Genomic DNA, 23,328 nt, shown 5'->3' on the forward strand with positions numbered 1-23,328 from the left:
ACTGCATGATAGTGCAACAACATATTTTCATGTCTGATCAGGGCGATAACTACGGTAGACATTGAGGGGGGCTAGTCCCCCCAGCACTTTTTTTCAAATATTGCCAATTCGAGAGAGAGAGATAATAGTTGAGTGTATGCGCATCTGTGCGTTTCTCTTTTTAGAGTGTTTACTTAAAAAAACAATGATTTTATACTCTTGTTCCTGGAAAAAATAATGTAGCAATGCAGTAAAAACTGTTATTAATAAAAGTTTTGGGTCAGCATTGACTAGTTTCTTTTCTCCCGAATGTTTGAGCTGCGCAATCTCCGATATATGTGTGTCATGTTGTGTGTGTGTGTGTGTATGTTTGTGTCAGTAAGCAGAGCATTAATATAGAACGGTAATTAAAGACTTAATGCACACCAGTATATGTGTGTATTGTGGAAGCTAGATGACGTATGATAACGTATGACAGTATAGTAGTGGTGTCCCAATTCTTAGGGATACATTTTCACCCCTAACCCTTGACACTCTTTCAAGGGACAAGGGGAAAGGGTAGGTGGAGGGATAGGGGAAGGGGTATAAAATAGAATTAGGATTGGGCCAAAGTCTGATCTCTTCATATTGAACCCCATCCTTTTTGTCCTCATACTTTTTCTTGGGATGTTTTTGAACCTATTTCCTCACAATTACTCAAAGACATTTGCTAATATTAAACCATCTTTTTGTCCTTATGTGTAATGGGTGTCTGAGGCTGGAATTGAACTCAGGTCTTCTAGTCAACTGAACTACCTCTTTACCGCTGAGCTATGGTGGATGATAGATATCCATTGGGTCCAAGAGCAGAAGAATAACAAGGCGGCTTTGTCAGTCAAACAAAAGGGTTTTACTGAAGGTTCCAAGTTCCCAAAAGTACAACATAAAAGAAGCCGGGCTTCCTCAGTGAAAATACAAAACAAAAGATGAACAGTTACAAAACCAGAAGCTCTACAAACTTGACTTAAGGATTACACATGATAGGTTAGCTCAAGACTGAACACAAGTCTAAGGAAGAGGCACACTTAAATAGACAGAACACCAATTAGATAATGACCAGCAGGTGGTAGAAATCAATCCCTAATTAGTGGTGACCCAGAGAGTTCTACAACGGCTGGGCCACCTAGTGGATAGGATGGTCATTACACCTCATGAGTGACAGCGCCGACTAATGGTTGGGAGAGTCATTACATGAGCAGCAACTAGAGGCTGGAGCCTTACATTATGACATTATACATCCTACATTTTTTTAATTAATTGTTGACTCTGTCATGCCAGGTTTGGTGTCTAAAAGCTCCCTTTAACTGGCTTCTGCTACTCTTAAAGTGGCTACTGTCACTCTGCTCCTCATGAAGCCTTCACTAGATCCTTCTATTCTAAAATAACATCAGTCCCATTTCTGTTTTACCATTTATTTCAAAGGCTTTGGAAAAAAATTTTGTTTAACCAACGGCAGGTCTTTCTAAATCTTAATTGACATTTTTCAATTTGGTTTTAAATCTGCTCATAGTACTGAAACAGCCCTTGTCAGAGAGTTATACATTATACTTTTAGCTACCAACTCTGGTTATTCTGTGGTCCTGGATCTCTAAGATTTATCAGCAGCATTTGACACTGTGGACCACTTTATTTTGATGCCTACTGTAGATTAGAGTCAAACGTGGACCTAAAAGGTACGGTCCTTAAGTGGTTTGAGTAATTTTTATCTGACAGAAATTATTTTGTCAAACTAGGTGACTTCTCTTCCTCTGTTGCTTCTATCACCTGTGGCCTCCCTCAAGGCTCGATATTGGCACCCTCCTTTTTTCCCTGTACATGCCTTCCTTCCATTCTAAGAAGGCATGGGGTGTCTCCTGTTAAGATAAATCTTAATCTCCTATTAAGACTTAGTACCTTACTATGTACTACAGGGGCAGCTGTGGGCTAATGGTTAGAGAGTCGGATTTGTAATCCGAAAGTTGTAGGTTTGAGTCTCAATCCCGGCAGGAGTTGTGGGTGTGGGCAGTGGATGAACAGTGCTCTCCCCTCCCTCGATACCCATAGCTGATGTGCCCTTGAGCAAGGCACTGAACCCCAAAAGTCACAACTTTCCCTTTTAAGGTCATTAGACGTGTTCAAACTCTGGCTAGCTCAAAATGTTTTAACCTTAAATGAATATGGTGAGGTGATTGTTTTCAGTCCTTCTGATCATTCTCAGGCTACCAGCCTAGATCTGGGCAGCTTATCGGCCTTCAGATCTTCTCATGTGGGAGATCTGGGTGTCCTTCTTGATGAGTCATTAAAATTGGACAAACATATCTCTTCTTTAATTGGTTGCAGTTTTACCAACTCCCCTTGCTGTCTAAAGTACACTTTTTAAATGCTACAACTTTAGAGACGGCTGTCCACACTTTTATTACTTCAAGATTAGTGTATTGCAAATCACTATATTGCAGTATTTCAAAGTCAAAAACTACTCCCCTACAATTGGTCCGAAATGCTGCTGCTAGATTTCACAAATGTGTCACAAAATAGTCACAAATGTGACCACATCACCCCCATACTGAGGGCCCTCAATTGACTGCATGTTCAATTTAGAATTGATTTTAAAGTTCTCTTACTGATGTATGAATCTTTATATAACCAAGTCCCTAGTTATCTCTCATTGTTATACTCCCACTAGTCTAAGATCCAGTGACCAGAATCTCCTTTTAGTTCCTTGGTCCAGACTAAAATGTAGAGAAGATCAAGCTTTTTCTGTTGTTGGGCCTCAATTATGGAACAATCTGCCGCTTTTGGATTAGAGTGGCACTTTCTCGATCCATTTTTAGGTCACTTTTAAAAACACACTTGTTTGATCTGGCCTATTAATATCCCATTCTTATTACAGTATATTGTATTATGGTCTTGTTTATCTATCATTCCTTTGGTTTTAAATTCATATGTTTTACTCTTTCTGTTTTATGTGCTTATGGTTTGACAAATGATTGTGCAGCATTCGAGACCTACATGTTAGAAAGCATTTCCAGTTTTCATCCTGGCAGAAAGTGAGTGGCTTCTGAACACAGACTGCACTGAATCTGCGCCGATGCACATAAGTTTTGTAAAATAAATGAATTGCTATAGAATTGGACAACAATAATTTTGACTAAAATATACATTGTGGTAAAATATTTGTTTCTGGATGGTAAAGTTTTTTTTCAATTGCTAACAAGTATTAACCAAGACCTAAAGTAATTTTTCAAAATTCTTAGCACAACAATATGAACATGTATTTAGTCTTCTCACCTGCACTAGAACAGATTCAGAATTCCTCAGAATGAATACAGTGAAAATGAAAACAGTCAAATGCAAACTCAGAATGTTAAATAACACAAATATTATTAAGTATTTAATCCCATTTTATTTACCAATGTCTTTGCTACTGATCTTCGATAATTTTTGTTATTGCTGAATAGTGTTAATCTTTCTTCTCCTGCTTCATATGCTTCATACAATTTGTTTGAGCTGTTTACATTTGTAAAAGAAGAACTTTTTATATTAATAACAAACAAGCAAACCCTGGCCATATTTAAAAGGTAATTTCAAAGTAACATAACACATTACTTTCCATAAAAGGTAACAATAGTAAGTAATATAATTAGCTACTTTTTTAGAGAGTGACGCAATATTGTAATGCATTACTTTTAAAAGTAACTTTCCCCAACACAGTTTAGTACCACAACCATTTTTAAGTGTCCCGATATACAACAACCATATCATTCATATGACAGGGAGATTCAGATGGGACAGACATTGTCAATGAATCAACTAACAATTTAGTTAATTTCATTTAAAACAAAATTACATTACAGTGTTTTAAAATTTATGAATATAAGCTATCACCAAAATAACATAAATAAAAATAATGCATTTCATTCATTGTGTATTTCAATTCATTCTGATTGCATTAATACTAAATGTGTTGATCACTGTAACCTGCCTGCCTACAGATGGATTGTGTTACGGGACAGGGGACTGAATAAAGGAGGCCTCCATGTCAACAGTCACATATTACTGGTCTGGGCCTCTGTCAAGAGAGATCAGAGGTCACTGTATTTCATGCCTTGAAAATGTAATTAAAAATGAGTGGTATTGATATTGATTGATTTTTTTTGATAACCTTGCCAGTTATCTCTATCGATTATAATAGATGATGAGCTGATATACCAGCTGGGATGATTAAGTGGCCGTTCTGAGTCTACTAAAAAGTGTTGTCGATTGAAAAAAAAAAAAGGTTTTTGAACCATTTTGAACCATAAATATTTAAGAAATCTTGAAATAAATGTATTTGTTTTTAATTTGCATGATCATAAGTATTTACAATAAGTATTTATTTAACAAACTGTGTAATAAATGTATATTTCCAAATCCTGAGTGAATTTTGTACACAGTATTTATATATATATAAAAAAGTAATACATTAACCACATCAACTCTGGGGACCCACCGGTGGGTCCAATATTGCATATGCCTAATTCTCGAAAAATCAAAATAACAGCTGAAGTGGTTAATGTTTCCACTTTATTGAGGGAATATTGGCTTATTTTAGTGTCACCGAGATACTTTTTTGTTAGTATATTTTTGTTACATTTTATGTAATGTTTTATGTGTGTGTGTGTGTGTGTGTGTGTGTGTGTGTGTGTGTATACATATGTATATACATTTAATTTGATTTAATTTGTACATGTTATTTGTGTGGATCCTATTAAATTAAAGTTGGCATGCATAAGAATTATATAAAAGCCTTGTGTGCAAACATTGTATTTTCACCCACCCTGTTCCCTACAGTCATTGAAAACCCCATAGCAGTCAACCACTTATTTGTTCTTCTGGAAGTGTTTTGGATTTACAGGATAACTGACTTGGTATTAAGATGGCTCGCACATTCAGTCAGTCACATCTAGGCTATCTGCTTTTTATTCAAAATGAAATCTAGAGAGGACCAGTGACATGTTGACCTCAAACATTTCTTAAGCACATCAACTGCACAGACAGATCCTCTGTACACTCTTAAAAAAAATAAAGGTGCATAACGATGCCATAGAAGAACCCTTTTGTCTAAATGGTTCCATAAAGAACCTTTAATATTTGAACAATCTTTCTGTTTCTCAAAAGGTTCTTTGTGGCAAAAAAAGGTTCTTAAGATTATAAAAAGGTTAGAAAGAGATGGTTCTTTTTTATAGACCCATTGACTGAATGGTTCTTCTATGGCACCGCTGTGAGGAAACTTTTAAGCTCCTTCATTTTAAATAGTGTACCAACTCCAACTTTTGTCCACGTTACATGAAATCTTGCAAGAAGAACAGCCCACATGCATTGACAAATAAACCGCTCTGCCTTGATTTTAGGTGATTTGACTTCATTAATTACCAAGATGGCTTAAGCTGATTAGAAATCTGGATGGAGGAAGTGTCCTTGTTGGGGATCAGTCTCCACCCCCCTCAGCTCTTACCATCTGGAGGTAATCCTGAAGAGGCGAAGGCAGCAGACCGAAGCACTCAGTTCATCCCCAGACCCCAAACCCTGTACATGGTCCCTTAAAGTGCAGAGAGCGACCCGTTCCCTCCATTGGCTGCCCCACTGAACAATAGGTAAGTGAAACAACCAGCAATCTAGATGACAAATCTGTATATATTCAGAATAAATATATTTTAAGGTTTAATTATAGGAATGACAAAATACATACAACTATACAACCAGAAAAAGGTAAACATTTGATTATAGCAAAGGCTATGAGGAATTGTGAATACTGTAATGTAATCTTCTCATTCAAAATGATTCCCAGCAGTTGAACAACATCTTACCCCAATGGCAGAACCATAAAGTTTGAGTTATCAAAATTATCTGTCATATTTGTTAGCATGTTTCTCCATAAATATACCCATGTACAGCACGTTTACTTCATCGTGCTTATCTGGGAAATACTACTAATGATCTTGACAATATTATATCAACATTTTAGGTGACATTAACTACAATCACCACATTTTGTAGAATAAAATACATACATAGCTAGGCCTCACAGTATACTGTAGTTATGGTAGAACAGAGATTGCAGGCATTTATGACATACACTTGTTTATTATAATAAAATTTGATTTAATTTTAATTTTAATTTAGAGAGAGAAGATGTGTATAGTTTTTAAAACCTCTAAACAACTTGTTGTATGACTGGTTTGAATTGTTTTATGCTGTTAATCAGTTATCAGGAGAACCCCCTCTATTTAATTTGTTTGAAGTATCAACATAGCAGTCAATTTGCAACTGTGACTCCAATTATTTTTTATAAATTTTTTAACATAACTATTAGTTTAGTTTTGCACAATAAATGCATTAAAACTGTTCCGTTCATTTAAATTCTGAACAATAAAGCCTGTTTTTCCAATGACACACACCATAAACATTTCAGACTACTTATCACACGTCCCATGTGTCAAACAGCTTTTAAATGTGATTTGTCTTGATCTTAAGGACATATATTGCAGGATTAAAAACTGTGATGTAATGATTTATATCACATACTTGCCCTTACATTATGAACATTATATTTCCTCCTTCTAGAAAAATGACCTTTAAAAAGTGTGTAACTGTCACAGAATTGTTGATTTGATATGTGACACTGTAACTTTTTCTTATTTATTTATTTTTCTCAGGGCAAGATGGCACGGGATATGTCCGATAAGGAAATCCTTAAAATGGAGTTGGAACAACTTCAGAAGGAGGTGAAGAACACCAGAGAGCCTGTAAGTTTCTCTACCTGCTGACTGGCAGCTTAAATAAATATCTGTCAACTTCTTTACATCCTGCAACCCTTGCATTTTATTTTTATTAAATAGGATATTTGGCTTTTTCTGAGGATTACATAAGAGGCAAAAGTCTGACATACTTTCCCTCTTTGCTCAGGTTTCTAAAACCGCAAAGGAGATTTGTGAGTGGGTAGAGGCCCAATCTGCAGAAGATCCCCTCATAAAAGGAGTTCCTGAGGACAAAAACCCCTTCAAGGAGAAGGGTGGCTGCATAATAACTTAGCACATGTGATTTCTTGTGGCAAAATTATATGAGGATGTTTTACTTTGTGCAAATGAGCTGTTTAGCAGTCTGTTATCCAAACCTGAATGAGGAGTGAGCACATTGTGCTTAGCATTAGCATCTCCACTAGACACCATAGAGACGGCAAGACTTGAACAAATACTTGACCTTACAGAGTCAAAAACCAATATTGGTTTTGGCTGTGTGTAAGCGACCTACTCTTATACTGATGAAAGGCAGCCCTCTTGAAGCAAACTCTTTGTAAATAAAACAAGTAACTTCATAACTAAACTACTGTAAATCCATTCTTGTTCCATCTCTCATCATTCCATCTTCAAAAAAATAAAGTCGTGTTCAGAAAGCACACACAAAAATGACTTTATTCTTTCCATCTCTTCTTTCTACGCTTAAAACAATTGAGAGTTTATGTTTTGAATATTACACATCATGAGCAACCATAAAAGACTTCCATGAGTCACTCAAATGTGTGTGCCATCTGGTGTGTGACGGTGTAGATAACAACACTGCTGAAACAAATAAAAAAAAACAGCATATGCTGGTTAGGTATGTTTTGACACTGGGATGCTGGTTTATGCTGGTCCTTTGCCAGCACATAAACCAGCACATGACCAGCATAAACCAGCAAAGGACCAGCATAAACCAGCATCCCAGCATCAAAACAGCATATATGCTGTGTTATTCAACAGGGAAAGTAGTCTAAATAATTTGAGGGTTTTCTAACATTAGGCTGTAACATACCTAATGTAAAAGATGTAAAACAGTCCTCTTTATTGTGTGACAGCCATGATGATGCATGTAGAAAAAAAGTTATCATTGAATAACCAAGACACTAGGTAAAATTCCAATTTAATACTAGGCGTTATAGCTTTATATTAAATACTCCAATAGATGAAAAAGGCCATAATAACTAAACTAAATTGCTAAACATTATTTTATCAGTAACTTTTCAAGTAAGGCCTGTTCAGTCTATATTATTATTATTAGACATAGCTTTTATAGTATATATATAGTAATTTTATATATATATATATCAGTAATTTTAGCTTGTTATAAAACCCTCAAACACACAAGAAATCACGATTCTGGTTACATCACACCTGTAGGAGGCAGCATTGCAACATAAATGGGGAGGGTATGAAGCCGTAGTAAGAGAAACTGATATCCCTTAAATATATACGTCAATCAATGAAAAGTCAATAAATCAATCATTCATTCCAAATTAGGAAAACTATCATGGGAATTGATGAAAAAAATGGTATAGTGATCAGGTTATAACGGGCGCCAACATCTCATTCACATTTCTAAAATACACCCAAAAGTGTGTTCCAATCTGTAAGTGAAATGTCTTTCCATTATATGTTAGAAACAAACCCATTTAACTAGTCAATCAGTGATAATATCTGCTTAGAAATAAGCAGCAGTTTGGAGAGCAAGCAGTGTTTCTTGTTTGAAACCTGTTTAAACCAATTTGTCTTTGACTTGTGAGTTTATTTATCTGGGTCCCTAGGGCCCCTACAATACTTTCACCACTGATAGTGTTATCCTTGTAAATCTTCCGGCGGGTATTTGGACAAGACCTGGAATCAAAGGTGTGGTGCTGAGCCCGTGCTCTGGAGGACTAAGTGGACATTTCCTTGTACGTGTAGACAAGTATGGCATTAGCTTAAGGTGCAATGAATGAAGCCTTTGTGAGAGACCAAACTCCACTCCTCTGCCTTTTGCTTCTCTCTGACTCACTCACTCTTTTTCAGACACTATAATTTCGAAGCATCTCCGTGTCTTTCGGATAGAGCCTTTTTTTTTCATAACCTTCATTTCATTTTTAGTAAAAACTCTCAAAGACCTCGCTCCTCTATATTTCTCCTTCTTTTTCCTTTTCACAGCTGTGCAGAACTTTGTGGTTGCTTGCATGTTACTGTGACTGAGTTCAAGTTAATCACTAATTCATTTAAAACACTTTCATGTTTTGACAAATTGGCCCCAAAACACCATGACCTCGGTGTTGTAGCTCAATACATGTTTTAAAGTGAAAAGATAGTGGAAAAAACCATTATGAGGGTTACAGGATGTAATTAAGCCGTCTAAAATAGTCTTGAGAGCACGTTTGGCCCTCAGTGGCCTTTTAGATCTTAGCTCAGATATGAAAAATAATTATCCACTTTATTTGTCAAGGGGAATTAATTGTAACACTTCACTGAATAAAAAATAAAAAATTATTTAATTCAGAAATTGCTAGTACATTTTACAACTGCAACACATTAAATTAAACATGACATTTTAGTAGAAAGACTTATAAAACGTACACAAATAATCTTTAAAACTTTTTCAGGGAAAAATGAGAAAGAAATGTGTTGGAAACTGAACACTAAACTGTTGAATTCTTTAGCATTTTCAAAACGTAGTTGAATTTCACCAGAAGAATCTTTTTTATAGTCTGTCCCTGGATCATGATGCTTCTAGACTTCATGTTTTGGGGCCCGACTCAGAAGGAGAGAGAGCGGTTGATGGTGGTGAGCATTTGAGCGTAGGAGGTTTCGCTGGATTGTCTTTGTGGCACGCATGTCAAACCTACTGCAATACATAATTAGCCTGTCTTTGCTGGGCAGTGCCAGGATATCTATAGCCTACGGTGGCTTGCTGTAATTCATGTTCTTTATAGTCTAAATACTGATTCAGAGGAAAGAAATCTTGCTGAGAGAAATCGAGTCAAGGCAGTGAAGCACACCTCAAGCTGGCAAACTACAAATGACACTTTTTGAAATAAAGGTTACAAATGGCTTTTTTTGTAGCAATTTTGGATTCCCCAAAGAATCTTTTAGTGAACAATTCTTGAAAAAACATTTTTTTTACAGTGTGAAGACTGTTTTAATAATCTAAAGAACCTATTCCATTATAAGAACCTTTTATCCAAATATTCCAGATTTCTGTGGAACCACAGATGCCAATAAAGAATGTTTATTTTTAAGAGAGTGCAGTATGTGTGACTTTCTTCTGTGGAACACTGAAGATGATGATTTTTTTTGTGTATACAATAAAGGTCAATGATATACAGTGTTGTTTGGACCTCAGCATTCTGCAGAATATCTTACTGTGTTCTGCAGGTGAAAGAAGGTCAAATTCTGAACAAAAAAAACAAAAGAACAAAAAAAAGTTCATTATGACAGGATTGAATTTTTTGGGTTGAACTGTCCCTTTAAGTTTTATAAGGATGTTGTGTCGTTTATTGCTGTTGACAATGCTGTTTTAGTTACAAAGTCACAAAAAGATACATCATATTTTCCTGACTTTAAAGCTTCATAAACAACAAATATTATTTTGTTTCTTTGTGGACTCTTTACATGAAACCGTTTAACTGTACTGCTTTAAACGCAGTGCTCTATTATAGGTTATTATTATAGCCATGTGTGTGTGACTCACTTTGATCCAGGAGGTCTGGTTTCTCTGGTTGTCCTCGAAGAATCAGTGTTTCTTTTTTGGGGTTGAGAACAAAACTTGCAGGCAGTGTGTAGAGAGCAAAGACACAGTCTGTCAGTGTTTTTCAGGTAACCAAAACTGCTCAGAGAAAATACACCAAAGAAAGTCCTTTTTAAAGGTCAGGTCATTTTAAAGATCCTGTCATCAAAGTAACAGCTATACATTGTTTTCGTGAAAACCTGCGGAGAGAGTTTGTTTAGGTAGGGTTGATGTAGCAATGTTCCATCCTTAAATACAAACTGAAGGAATGCACATTTGCTGAGGCGACTGCAAAAGGAATGCAATTGCTTATTCTTTTTATAGCAATTTTGGGGCTTATTACTTCGTTGTTTAGTACATTTAATTTACATACATTTTCAGTAAAATCTGACCACAGATTATCTTGTTTTGCCTTGCTTTATTTTGTTTTATTTAGCTCACCAAAAACAGAATATTCTTTTGTTATTTACTGTCCAAATTCGTAAAACTGAGAGCTAGGGTATATTTTAAGGTACATAAGATTTGAGCCTATTTCCAAAACTATCATATGACTTTGGAAGATGTGGAATATAAACTACTGTTCAAAGGTTTGGGTCTGTAAGATTTTGTTATGTTTTTCACTGTATTTTTGATCCAATAAATGCAGCTTTCGTGAGCATAAGGCATTTCTTTCAAAAACATTTTTATGATACAATAATTTGATATGTTCGTGGTGTTATATTATGGTTATACTTAAGAGCAGCCAGGATGTACTTCCCAAATATGCCTTTTGTGTTATGTATAATTCATATATACAGGTTTTGAAATGAGGGTGAGTACATGATTACAGAGTTTTCAATTTTGGGTGAACTATTCGTTTAATAAAAACATCAGCTCCCAGCATGCATTTTCTAGGCCTCATTTCTGAATCCCCTCCCTCACATCAGCAGAAGGGAATGTTCTTCCCTCTCGCACAAGGACTGGCGCATCTGAGTGTGTGTGTGTGTGTGTGTGTGTGTGTGTGTGTGTGTGTGTGTGTGTGTGTGTGAAAGAGAGAGAGAGAAGCTGAAACTGGAATGTGCCTGGGATCCTTTTCCGCTGGCTTTCTCTTCTCCAGATGTGGATCTCCTCATTGGCTGATCCAGCGCTCTGACAAGACGTCCAGCTGTACAGCATCCAGGATAAGCCACAGCTGTTTCCAATCTGTGTTCTTTTTCAAAGGGGAGAGGAAGCTCAAGAAATGGATAGGACTTTACTCTTACCACTAAAAGATTCATTAGATCGTCTTAGAAAACTCATTAATTAGTCAAAGCAAACAAACAAGCAAAAAAAAATAAAAAAGAAAAAAATTTAAGCATATGTCATGATTAAGGTTAAAACATTCTTTAATAACAACTGTTGCTGTATTATTACAAAAGTTCATGCATCCAGAGAAACATGAGGTCACTGTGCATGTCTTTGGGTTTTTGTTTTTCCAAGAATATATATATATACCCTTGCAAATGTATTAAAACCCCATCATTTTTTTTCATGGTAAACATGTTTATGTTAAACTGCTTTAAATTACTTTTTTTCTGCATCAATCTACACTCCATGCAGTATAATGACAAAGCAAATAACAGGTTTGTAACATCTTTGCAAATTATTAAAGATAACAAACTTAAATGAATCCATTGCATAAGTAATTAAAACCTTATCTGGGACAGTTGAAATTTAGCTCAGGAGTATGTTTGTAAATGTTACCACACTCTGAGTGATGTTAACCTGTGGCAAATTCAACGGAATGGGTATGATTTGGAGTATATATATATACTGTATATACAGGTGCATCACAATAAATTAGAATGTCATGGAAAAGTTCATTCATTTCAGTAATTCAATTCAGATTGTGGAACTTATGTATTAAATGAATAGAATGCACAAAGACTGAAGTAATTTAAGTCTTTGGTTCTTTTAATTGTGATGATTTTGGCTCACATTTAACAAAAATCCACCGATTCACAATCTCAACAAATTAGAATATGGTGACATGCCAATCAGATAATCAACTCAAAACACCTGCAAAGGTTTCCTGAGCCTTCACAAGGAGGGGCCACAAACATTCATTGCCAAAGAAGCTGACTGTTCACAGAGTGCTGTATCCAAGCATGTTAACAGAAAGTTGAGTGGAAGAAAAAAGTGTTATGAGGATTATCAAGCAAAATCGATTCAAGAATTTGAGTAAACTTCACAAGGAATGGACTGAGGCTGGGGTCAAGGCATAAAGAGCCACCACACACAGACATGTAGAGGAATTTGCTGAACCACAGACAATGTCAGAGGCATCTTAACTTGAAAAACTAACGGAATGCATAGTCGATATAAAAAAATGGATGACTAGTAATTTCTGACTGCTAAAAGGTGTTAATTACAGGACCTAAAAACTCTCCATATAATGACCTAGAGCGCTGTCTAAGACTTGATGGCAGCTCTGTCAATTCTTCGTCATCAGTTAGGAACTTTTCTTAGAAAGCCACGTTTCTAGCATTTGTAAAACTGCATTTTTCCATCTCAAAAATATATCTAAATTACTGCCTATGCTCTTAATGTCAAATGCAGAAATGTTAATCCATGCATTTATGACCTCAAGGTTAGATTATTGTAATGCTGTATTGGGTGGTTGTTCTGCACGCTTAGTAAACAAACTACAGCTAGTCCAAAATGCAGCAGCAAGAGTTCTTACTAGAACCAGGAAGTACAGTATGACCATATTAGCCCGATCCTGTCAACACTGCACTGGCTCCCTATCAAACATTGTATAGATTTTAAAATATTGCTTATTACTTATAAAGCCCTGAATGGTTTAGCACCTCAGTATTTGAATGAGCTCCTTTTACATTATAATCCTCTACGTCCGCTACGTTCTCAAAACTCAGGCAATTTGATAATACCTAGAATATCAAAATCAACTGCGGGCGGCAGATCCTTTTCCTATTTGGCGCCTAAACTCTGGAATAACCTACCTAACATTGTTCGGGAGGCAGACACACTCTTGCAGTTTAAATCTAGATTAAAGACCCATCTCTTTAACCTGTCTTACACATAACATACTAATATGCCTCTAATATCCAAATGCATTAAAGGATTTTTAGGCTGCATTAATTACGTAAACCGGAACTGGGAACACTTCCCATAACACCCTATGTACTTGCAACATCATTAGAAAAATGGCATCTACACTAATATTTGTCTGATTCTCTCTTATTCCAAGGTCACCGTTGCCACCAGATCCAGTCTGTATCCAGATCAGAGGGTCACTGCAGTCACCCAGATCCAGTACGTATCCAGACCAGATGCTGGATCAGCACCTAGAAAGGACCTCTACAGCCCTGAAAGACAGCGGAGAACAGGACAACTAGAGCCCCAGATACAGATCCCCTGTAAAGACCTTGTCTCAGAGGAGCACCAGGACAAGACCACAGGAAACAGATGATTCTTCTGCACAATCTGACTTTGTTGCAGCCTGGAATTGAACTACTGGTTTCGTCTGATCAGAGGAGAACTGGCCCCCAACTGTTTTTTCTCCATTCTGTCACCAATGGAGTTTTGGTTTTGGTTGGAGAAGATCAAAGCCCAAGTTGCTTGAAAATCCAATGTTAAATTTTCACAGTCTGTGATGATTTGGGGTGATGATTTGGTCATCTGCTGGTGTTGGTCAATTGTGTTTTTTGAAAACCAAACCTGCACCTGTTTACCAAGAGATTTTGGAGCACTTCATGGTTCCTTCTGCTGACTAGCTTTTTGAAGATGCTGATTTCATTTTCCAGCAGGATTTGGCACCTGCCCACACTGCCAAAAGCACCAAAAGTTGGTTAAAGGACCATGGTGTTGGTGTGCTTGACTGGCCAGCAAACTCACCAGACCTGAACCCCAGAGAGAATCTATGGGTTATTGTCAAGAGAAAGATGAGAAACAAGAGACCAAACAGATGAGCTGAAGGCCACTGTCAAAGCAACCTGGGCGTCCAGACCACCTCAGCAGTGCCACAAACTGATCACCTCCATGCAACGCAGAATTGAGGGAGTAATTAAAGCAAAAGGAGCCCCTACCAAGTATTGAGTACATATACAGTAAATGAACATACTTTCCAGAAGGCCAACAATTCACTAAAAATGTTTTTTTTTATTGTTATTATGAAGTATTCTAATTATTTGAGATTTTTGTTAAATGCGAGCCAAAATGTGTATGTGTGTGGGTGTGTGTGTTATATATATTATATATGTATGTATATATATATATATATATATATATATATATATATATATATATATTATGTTCATTTAAATTTAATGTCAATTTAATGTGTCAACACATGGAGTGATAGAACCTACAGAACTCAAGCTTCTCCCATTTATCCACATTGTCTCTGAATAGGAAAAATAGCTGTGAATGATAAACAAAGTTCTATTACAATATTACTATTAACAACACTGTTTGTTTTTTATTTTTATTTTATTTTTTTCATTTTTTAATCATAATATATTTTAAAATGAGTTTTTTTTTTCATTTACTGTGACATGATCCTATACAGAAATCATTTTAATAATGTTGTACTGCTTATATTTTTGTCTAAACTGTAACCATTTTTTTTTTCAGGATTCTTTGATGAATGTTAAAAAGTTAAAAGTCATTAAAAAAAATACAACAAAAATATCTTGCTTTCCCCAAACTTTTAGCTGGTAGTGTATCTTATAGTGTGTGTACTAAACTCATATTAAACAAAACTATACGAGCCTAGAATAAAATGTTATGAAATAGATAGTCTATAAAACAGTAGACTTCATAATTTGGGCATTCTCCCGGTAAACAGATCTCCTGTTTAAAAGTTTACTCAATCTCATAACATAGCAGCAGGGATTTGTTCTACAAAGTAACATCTTGTTAATCTTCTTTCTCTTTTAATCTTAATCTGTAATTAACTCTAGTGTTCATTCAAGCTTAGTTTTAGTCTCACACTCAGATAGAAAACTGAGAAGCTGTTAGGGAGAGAAGAGCTGGTTTGTTATTTCTCGAAAATCCTGAGAAACCCTGATCTTCGTCCTGCCGTCTGCACCGGACATGTCAGGCCAGCATGACTCCAGCAGCCGCCCTGTGGGTGGCCGAGAGCAACTAGACAACACTGAATATCTCTCAAAGAGATGAAACATTACCAACAGAGACTTTCTAGTTCATGCACATTTCGCCTTTCAATATCTGATTAAGTATTAGATTCTGAAATGTTGCTTATTTATCTAGCATTTGAGATCTGTTTTAATATTTTAGCATCTATTTTTCTTAATCAAATTTGCTCAGTTCGGAAGAAAGCTGATGACAACAAAATTATGGCTCAAAACACTATAATCAGTCTCCACCACATTACTACAAGTCCTTATCCTTTCCACCCAAACAGATAATGCCTGCAGGGCATTAAAAGTGTGTGTGTGTGGGGGGGGGTTGGTTTATTGGGTGTGGATTCATGCATGTTGATTGACAGAGCTGCGGTTATTATACTGGTTATATACCTGTTTCTGGTTGTGTACTTGTTTGTTTGACAGTAGTTCTTTCTTTCTTTCTTTCTTTCTTTCTTTCTTTCTTTCTTTCTTTCTTTCTTTCTTTCTTTCTATCTCTCATTTTTCTGCCCTCATCTATAATGCATTAGTTGCTCTCATCTTGTGCCTCAAGATTAAGGCACAAGTATGATAAATATATATGTGTCAGACATGTCAGTGGATTTGAAAGAAGCACATTTGAAAGAGAATCCTATATTACAGATCTACATGTATAAAACGCTTTAGTAAAAAAGTGCTGATTTGGGATAATACCCTTTTACGTGCTTTTAATCATTTATTCGGGTGTCACAGTCTCATCTCAGAATAGTTTGCTTGATTTGAAGCAGGGAAGTTTGTTTTGTTTTTCAGTTATGTGGAGGGCCAGTAGAGGGCGTCAGTCGTTCTGTTGCTGTGTGTTTCACAAATTCATTTGTCCTCCTTTGCTCTTCAGATCTGCTAATCAGTCAGATTTAGTGATGTGACGCAGAACCTGATTTTACCAAGTGAGACATGTTCCTGGGACAACGTCTTTGTTGTCCCTGGAACAACATTGTGATATACCAATCAGATTTGAAGAACCAGTTTATAGATTTTGTGAAGTTTACGCTTAAATCACTGTTTGGTGCTTGTACATCAGTGTTATTCATCTATCATTTCCTCTGATTTTAGGGATTACTCATGGTTAAGGTTAGGTTTAGGTGTATGGATATGGTCAAGAATATATTTTTGGAGTAAAATGTTGTTCCAGGGTCAACAAAATATGTTGATCTAGGAACACATCTAACTCAGCAAAATCAGGACGTGCGTGATGTGACATTTGAGATTCTAAAATCTTGAAATATCGACATGATTGAAGAATGTGAATGAGATGCTGTACTGAGCTTTTATTTCCAAAAATAAATCTTCCTCACTACCTCGCCAAACTGATGGATATTTATGAAGCATTCTGTTTTAAACAACAGACAACATGTTAATGCTGCAATAGATATGGCTTGTCATAATGAGATGAAATCAGTTCTGTACCCTTATTAAACAGGCCCAGGCCTGTTCTGGGACTTTAGAATTGTGAGGTCTGTGCAAGAATATTAAATGAAGGTCAGTAAGATATAGGAAAACATGCGCTTCCATTCTGTCGGGTGAATTGACAGTGCAGCTAAGCGGTCTAACAAAACAGGCTTCCAAGACTCCTGATCAGATTGCAGCACAGGAAGAAAGCTAAGGAGAGAGGAAAGTGGGAAGATCATCGTCCTTCTTTCCAAAGCCCACTGAGGAATGTCAGTAAATCTGGAGGAGATTGTGAGATTCCAGCTTCTAAATGCTGTTTTTTCTCTATCAAAGCGTCTTCTATTCTCGCCCTCCATACATAATTATTAATCATTGTCATAAATGCCTTATTTTTTTGCCCACAAAGCAGGATAAATTATTGCATTAAACACAACAAAAGAAAACAAGTTATAAACAACAAATGGCCTGTAAAAATCCAATTGATGAATGATAATGGGTTGTTTTCTCTCCACTTATTTCAATCTGATTAACTAATAGTAATTAAAACAGATTTGTCTTGTCTGGGTGTGTGTTCACGGTGTGTGTGTGTGTGTGTGTGTGTGTGCACTTGGATGGATTAAATGCAGAGCACAAATTCTGATTATGGGTCACCATACTTGGCCACAAATATCTTAGGCAATCAGAAGTACTGAAAATATATGATCTTTTTTTTTTATTGTTGTTCAAGCTATATATAAATATTATAGGATGGATGTACTCCAGTAGAGAACGAGTCAGTGACTGTTTGAGTATGTTGTTACTGAACTAATATTTACAGCTGATTGTAAGTGATTTGGGAGTCTGTAATGCCTGTCTTCAGCAGGGAGGGAAAGAATGAAGGCACTTTAGTTATTCTGCAGGCAGGTATAGGCAAGTAAGCAGCAAAGGGGAGATTTAAAGGTGTAATTCTACATCACTAAACCTATAGTCCTTTATAGACCTCCATATACCCTCCTCCTGAAAGACTTGAAGACACCATTCAAAGGTTTTTAGAACTTGCATGATAGAATGAGTGGATTTAAGGTCAGCCCAGTCGGTGTACCTGTAAATGTAAATGTAACAGAGTGGGGTCCAAAAGTCTGAGACTATCAGTGAAAATGATTCAGGGCATTTGGTCTCCTATCACATTCGCTGCTTCTTTTTCTTTCTTTCTTTCCATTTTTCTCTCTTGTTCTCCACTCACCTTATTGTCTGATGGTCCAGCCTCCCTGCTCTCCTGCTGTAGGTTTGTGAGGGTTTGGTTTTCGTGATGTCCATGTGTGGAGCTAATCTCTGTCCCCCTCTCCTGTTTGTGTGTGAGATTTGCTTTTTCAGGGTCTCACAAAAAGACTGTTGGTGCTTATGTAAGGACCCAGTCAGGACTGTTTTCCAGTTAGAACTAGAAACATTGGGTATTATTATATATATATATATATATATATATATATATATATATATATATATATATATATATATATATACAGTACAGACCAAAAGTTTTGACACACCTCATTCAAAGAGTTTTCTTTATTTTCATGACTATGAAAATTGTAGATTCACACTGAAGGCATCAAAACTATGAATTAACACATGTGGAATTATATACATAACAAAAAAGTGTGAAACAACTGAAAATATGTCATATTGTAGGTTCTTCAAAGTAGCCACCTTTTGCTTTGATTACTGCTTTGCACACTCTTGGCATTCTCTTGATGAGCTTCAAGAGGTAGTGAAATGGTCTTGAACAGTCTTGAAGGAGTTCCCCGAGAGATGCTTAGCACTTGTTGGCCCTTTTGCCTTCTGTCTGCGGTCCAGCTCACCCCTAAACCATCTCGATTGGGTTCAGGTCCGGTGACTGTGGAGGCCAGGTCATCTGGTGCAGCACCCCATCTCTCTCCTTCTTGCTCAAATAGCCCTTGATGCCTTCAGTGTGACTCTACAATTTTCATAGTCATGAAAATAAAGAAAACTCTTTGAATGAGAAGGTGTGTCCAAACTTTTGGTCTGTACTGTATTTCTGTGGAAATTATATATATATATATATATATATATATATATATATATATATATGGTCATGTTTTATCATTTACACACTACAGTTCAGTTTGTTGTTGGTAGGATTTTTTATAGATGTTTTTTTTTTCAAAGACTTCTATTATGCTCATCTAGGCTGCATTTATTTGATAAATAAATGAAAATGCAATAAAAACATTACTTTTATGAAACATTTTTACATTTTAAAATAACTGTTTTCTATTTAAATATATTTTCAAATGTACATTTTTGAAGGAAGAGCTGAATTCTGATCTGTAAAATTTGAGTCTGTTTTAATATATGTGATGCCTCATTGCTGAATAAAAGTATTAATACAGTATTACAAAACATACTGAACTTATAGTATTTGAATATAATATTGTATAAACTAATATAATATATAGATAATAGTTAGCCTAGTTTCTTTTTATATTCAGAACATGATTAAATATTTTTAGAACATGACAAATCTCTAGTTTATTTGTTTTCCCACATAGCTTCAGAGATTACACAAATAGTAATTTGATTATTTCTGAGAGAGTAACAGAAAAGAGCTATAAAGCTGAGGTAAAACCAATAGTTATCTGACTTTCTGTTTCAGAAATCACCAGCCGATCAAGGCATTGTGCACAAAGAGCGTTCTTGAGCACCGAATGTCATCAGAAATGATGTTTTCATGGATGTTATCTTTGTAGTTAAATGTAGGAACTGTGGAGGATGAACACACTGACCATTTTAATAGTGCTAATATTTATTTACCTTTAATTCGACTCTTTTCCTAAATTCTTCTCTCACTCCTCCTCCTGACGTCATTCTGGAGAAAGAGAGATCTGCTTCAAGGCGTGTGTCTGTCTTGTGTCTTCTCTTCGCTCCTCCCCTATGAGTTCGAGTTCAGGACATCTGATCCCCCCCTACAGTTTTTTTCCCTTTCATTATGTCTTCCCTCATACTCTGACATACTCCGAGTGTTGATGTGGCAGAAGTTTAGCTACAGTGGAAGAGAGAGGGAGGAGGAATATGTCATTTTATTCAAACAAAGCAATGGCGTCTGTAAATATGTGATATGGCTGTGAATGTGATTTTAATGTCTTGTAAAATGTACACTTGACTAATATCAAATTCAGTATATATATATATATATATATAGGGAAAATATACAGAAATTATTTGTGACCCTGGCTGTGAAAACCCTGCTGAAGTCACTTTTCTGTGATTAACTGTTACTGTAAGGTAAAGAATATTCTGTGAAAATGTAACACTGATATCTTTAATAATGACTAAGATTTAAATCATGATTAAATTAATGGTTGAAATCAAACTTTGATGCTTTGTATCTCATTATTCGATCCTGAGACTTTAGCCGGGATTTCACAGAGACAGTCACATTTTAATATGATGATTTTATGCTTAAGACAAAGAGTCGAATACAGTTTAACTCTGCCGCTTAAGATTTTTGTGAAAAATAAATAGAAATTTAAAAAAAGACCGCTTTTTTAATAGGAATCTTTTGTAACATTTTACTGTAAATGTCTGTGCTGTCACTTCTGATTAAATTAATGCAACCTTGCCGAAGAAAAGTATTACATTTAATATTAATCTTTTAAATAACACGCAGACTTAACACTTTTGAACATTAATGCATTTCTTGGTTATTGTTTGTTTCTGTAGATGCCACAAAGTTTAGTCAAAAAATGTCAAAACCATTTCTGATAAAAGTATTGTATAATGAAGTATATTTATTAATTAACATCAGCTGAAATTACTAAATGTTTTAAATGCATAGATCATGATACATTAATTAATATTAATGTATACTGTCTAACGTTATAGTAACGCATAGCCTATTAGTTAAAATCATGAGGATTCTTCCTGTGAATGACAAAGGGAGTTTAAGCTTTGTTTTGGCTCACAGATGTGAACAAAAGAATGAGTGTGGGAGAGAAAAAAGCAGAAAAAAAAGAAAGAGGCAAAAGTGAAATAACAGATGGAGCAGTGGAAACCGCTCATCTTGTAGTGGGTGTCAAACATCGGCCAGTTAGAAGGCTGCATGCTGCACATCGGCCCGCCCATCAATGAAATAAGCCCACCCTGTATCCCTTTCTTCCTTTCTACTGCACATGAGTCCTAAACCCTGTGGTATCCACAATTCCACGCATTCAGCTTAGCATTTGGAGTTTTTTTTCTTGCTCGTTTGTTTGTTTGATCCATTTGCTTGATTTTGGAGTTGCACAGTGTCATTTAACCTTGTTGCATCAACATCACCAGGGGGATAATTCTGGGATGCACACAGTACATATCCCTCCTCCGCTGTTACTGATCGCTTTGGTGTACACCCCTCCTCCTTTCCTCATCTACTTTCTTACTCACTCCAGACAAAACTGCTAGGGGGGTTGAAACAGCGCTTTCTCTGACGTGAGATCAGCTCGGGGTGACTAAATCAGATGTCAGAAAAGCATGCAGCTGATTTCAGGTCAGCGGCTGTGGTCAGTCATACAGCTGAGTTTTTCCATGTCTTGAGACCTCTGTAATTCGTCAGAGCACTTGAGTCATGGAAAAACAGAGACAGAGAGAAAGAGTTGGAGGCAGAGCGAAAACAAAAAGGCCAGCTTTCAGGAGGAAAATGCCTTCTTTGTAGAAATCAGTCAGACTGTAGATTTATAAACGCAAATTAACAACAGAAATATGAGTGGGGGGGGGGGTACATAACCTTAATTAGAGGTTAGGTAATGTTAGTTGGGTATGAACTAGAATAGTTTTTATGATTCACTTTATGTTTATGACTGAGGCCCAGAGTAACCAAAAGCTGAGTGTGTAAAAACAATCATGCTATTTTGTTAATTTAATATGTTCCTTTGACCTATTTAAGACCCAGTAGACAAATGTTAATCTGTACACATCTGTTTTTTTTCTCACAAATAGCATTGCACTTTTAAGTATACTAACATTGCTAAATAAAGTAAAGATGCAATGAAAGAAATCAAAGTAAATTGTTGGCAAGAGGTCCTAACCATTGCATTTGTACATGTTTTAAATCTGAAGCTGCTGAGACCTTAAATAGAATTAGTGTAACGTGGAAGTCATTTGAAATGTGCAGCTTTCATAAGATTGGAGTTTCAGTCTGCTTCAGAAGTGTGTTATGTTGTTTTGAGCTAGGAGACTGGTTTGGGGGTCTCTGCTCAAACAGAACATGTTTTGACACCTTGAGCTGCACAACAATTAAGGCTTTCCACTCTGTAAATTCTCTCCACAGACACTCAGTCATGCACATGCAAGTTTTACTTGCACTTACTTATATGGATGTATTATTTCTTAGCCACCCTAGAGGGCGATGTGCCAGAAACCTTTTTCCTGTGAGACCCACATGCATGCAGTCTGGTTGGGAAAACTAAACTGTTCATGCTATACTTATAAAGTAGCCTACACACTTGAATACTTGAATTTATTTAATTAAAATCAATTGCAATATCATGAATCAGTTGGATATTTTCATTTTCAAGTTAGTGTTACAGGTTGAGCAAATGTAATTTAGGCCCAATCCCAATTCTACTCCTTAGCCCTTCCCTGTTCCCCTACCCCTCCGTTTCACGCGTTCACGTGAAGGGGTAGGGGTGTCTTGATTCTCTTTTGATTGGAGGGGTAGGGGTAAGGCAAAGGGCCAGATAGCCCATCAAACGAAGATTTTTCGGGACCACACTTCAAACGAAGGGGTATGAATTATCTTGGCAACATGGCTGCTACAGCAAACAAAAAGACACATAAATGTAAGCTTTTTTGGCATAAATAAAGATTTTAATCAGTTGTTTTATGTTAGATTAAATTGTGAGTTCATATTAACAGTCATGTTAGTCAAAGAAATGTTTGTCAAAAATTGTTAATATTTGCTAACGTCATATCATTACAGATTGCATGATAGTGCCACAGCACATGTCTGATCAGGGCGATAACTGCCGTAGACATTGATGGGGGCTAATCCCCCCAATAATTAGTCTCTAAACCATTTTCTCAAATATTGCCTATTCGAGAGAGAGAGAGAGAGAGAAAGAGAGAGAGAGAGAGAGAGGGGGAAATTGCGTGTATTCGCGTCTGTGCGTTTATCTTTTTAGAGTGAGTTTACTTAAAAACAGCGTTTGTATCCTCTCGTCGCTGGAAAATATAATGTAGCCATTCAGTATTTAAACTGTAT

At 36.2% G+C, this 23,328-nt stretch overlaps 1 protein-coding gene across 1 annotated transcript; it reads left to right on the forward strand.

Moving 5' to 3' along the window:
- Positions 1–5,473: 5,473 nt before the first annotated feature.
- gngt2a (guanine nucleotide binding protein (G protein), gamma transducing activity polypeptide 2a) lies at positions 5,474–7,445 on the forward strand. The gene is made up of 3 exons (XM_059520420.1): positions 5,474–5,630; positions 6,693–6,782; positions 6,943–7,445. Exons 2-3 carry the CDS (start codon positions 6,699–6,701, stop codon positions 7,066–7,068), a joined length of 210 nt encoding a protein of 69 aa, XP_059376403.1. The 5' UTR covers positions 5,474–5,630; positions 6,693–6,698; the 3' UTR covers positions 7,069–7,445.
- Positions 7,446–23,328: the final 15,883 nt, after the last annotated feature.

The sequence above is a fragment of the Carassius carassius genome, chromosome 1, assembly GCF_963082965.1.
Source record: "Carassius carassius chromosome 1, fCarCar2.1, whole genome shotgun sequence".
In the NCBI taxonomy this organism is placed as follows: domain Eukaryota; kingdom Metazoa; phylum Chordata; class Actinopteri; order Cypriniformes; family Cyprinidae; genus Carassius; species Carassius carassius.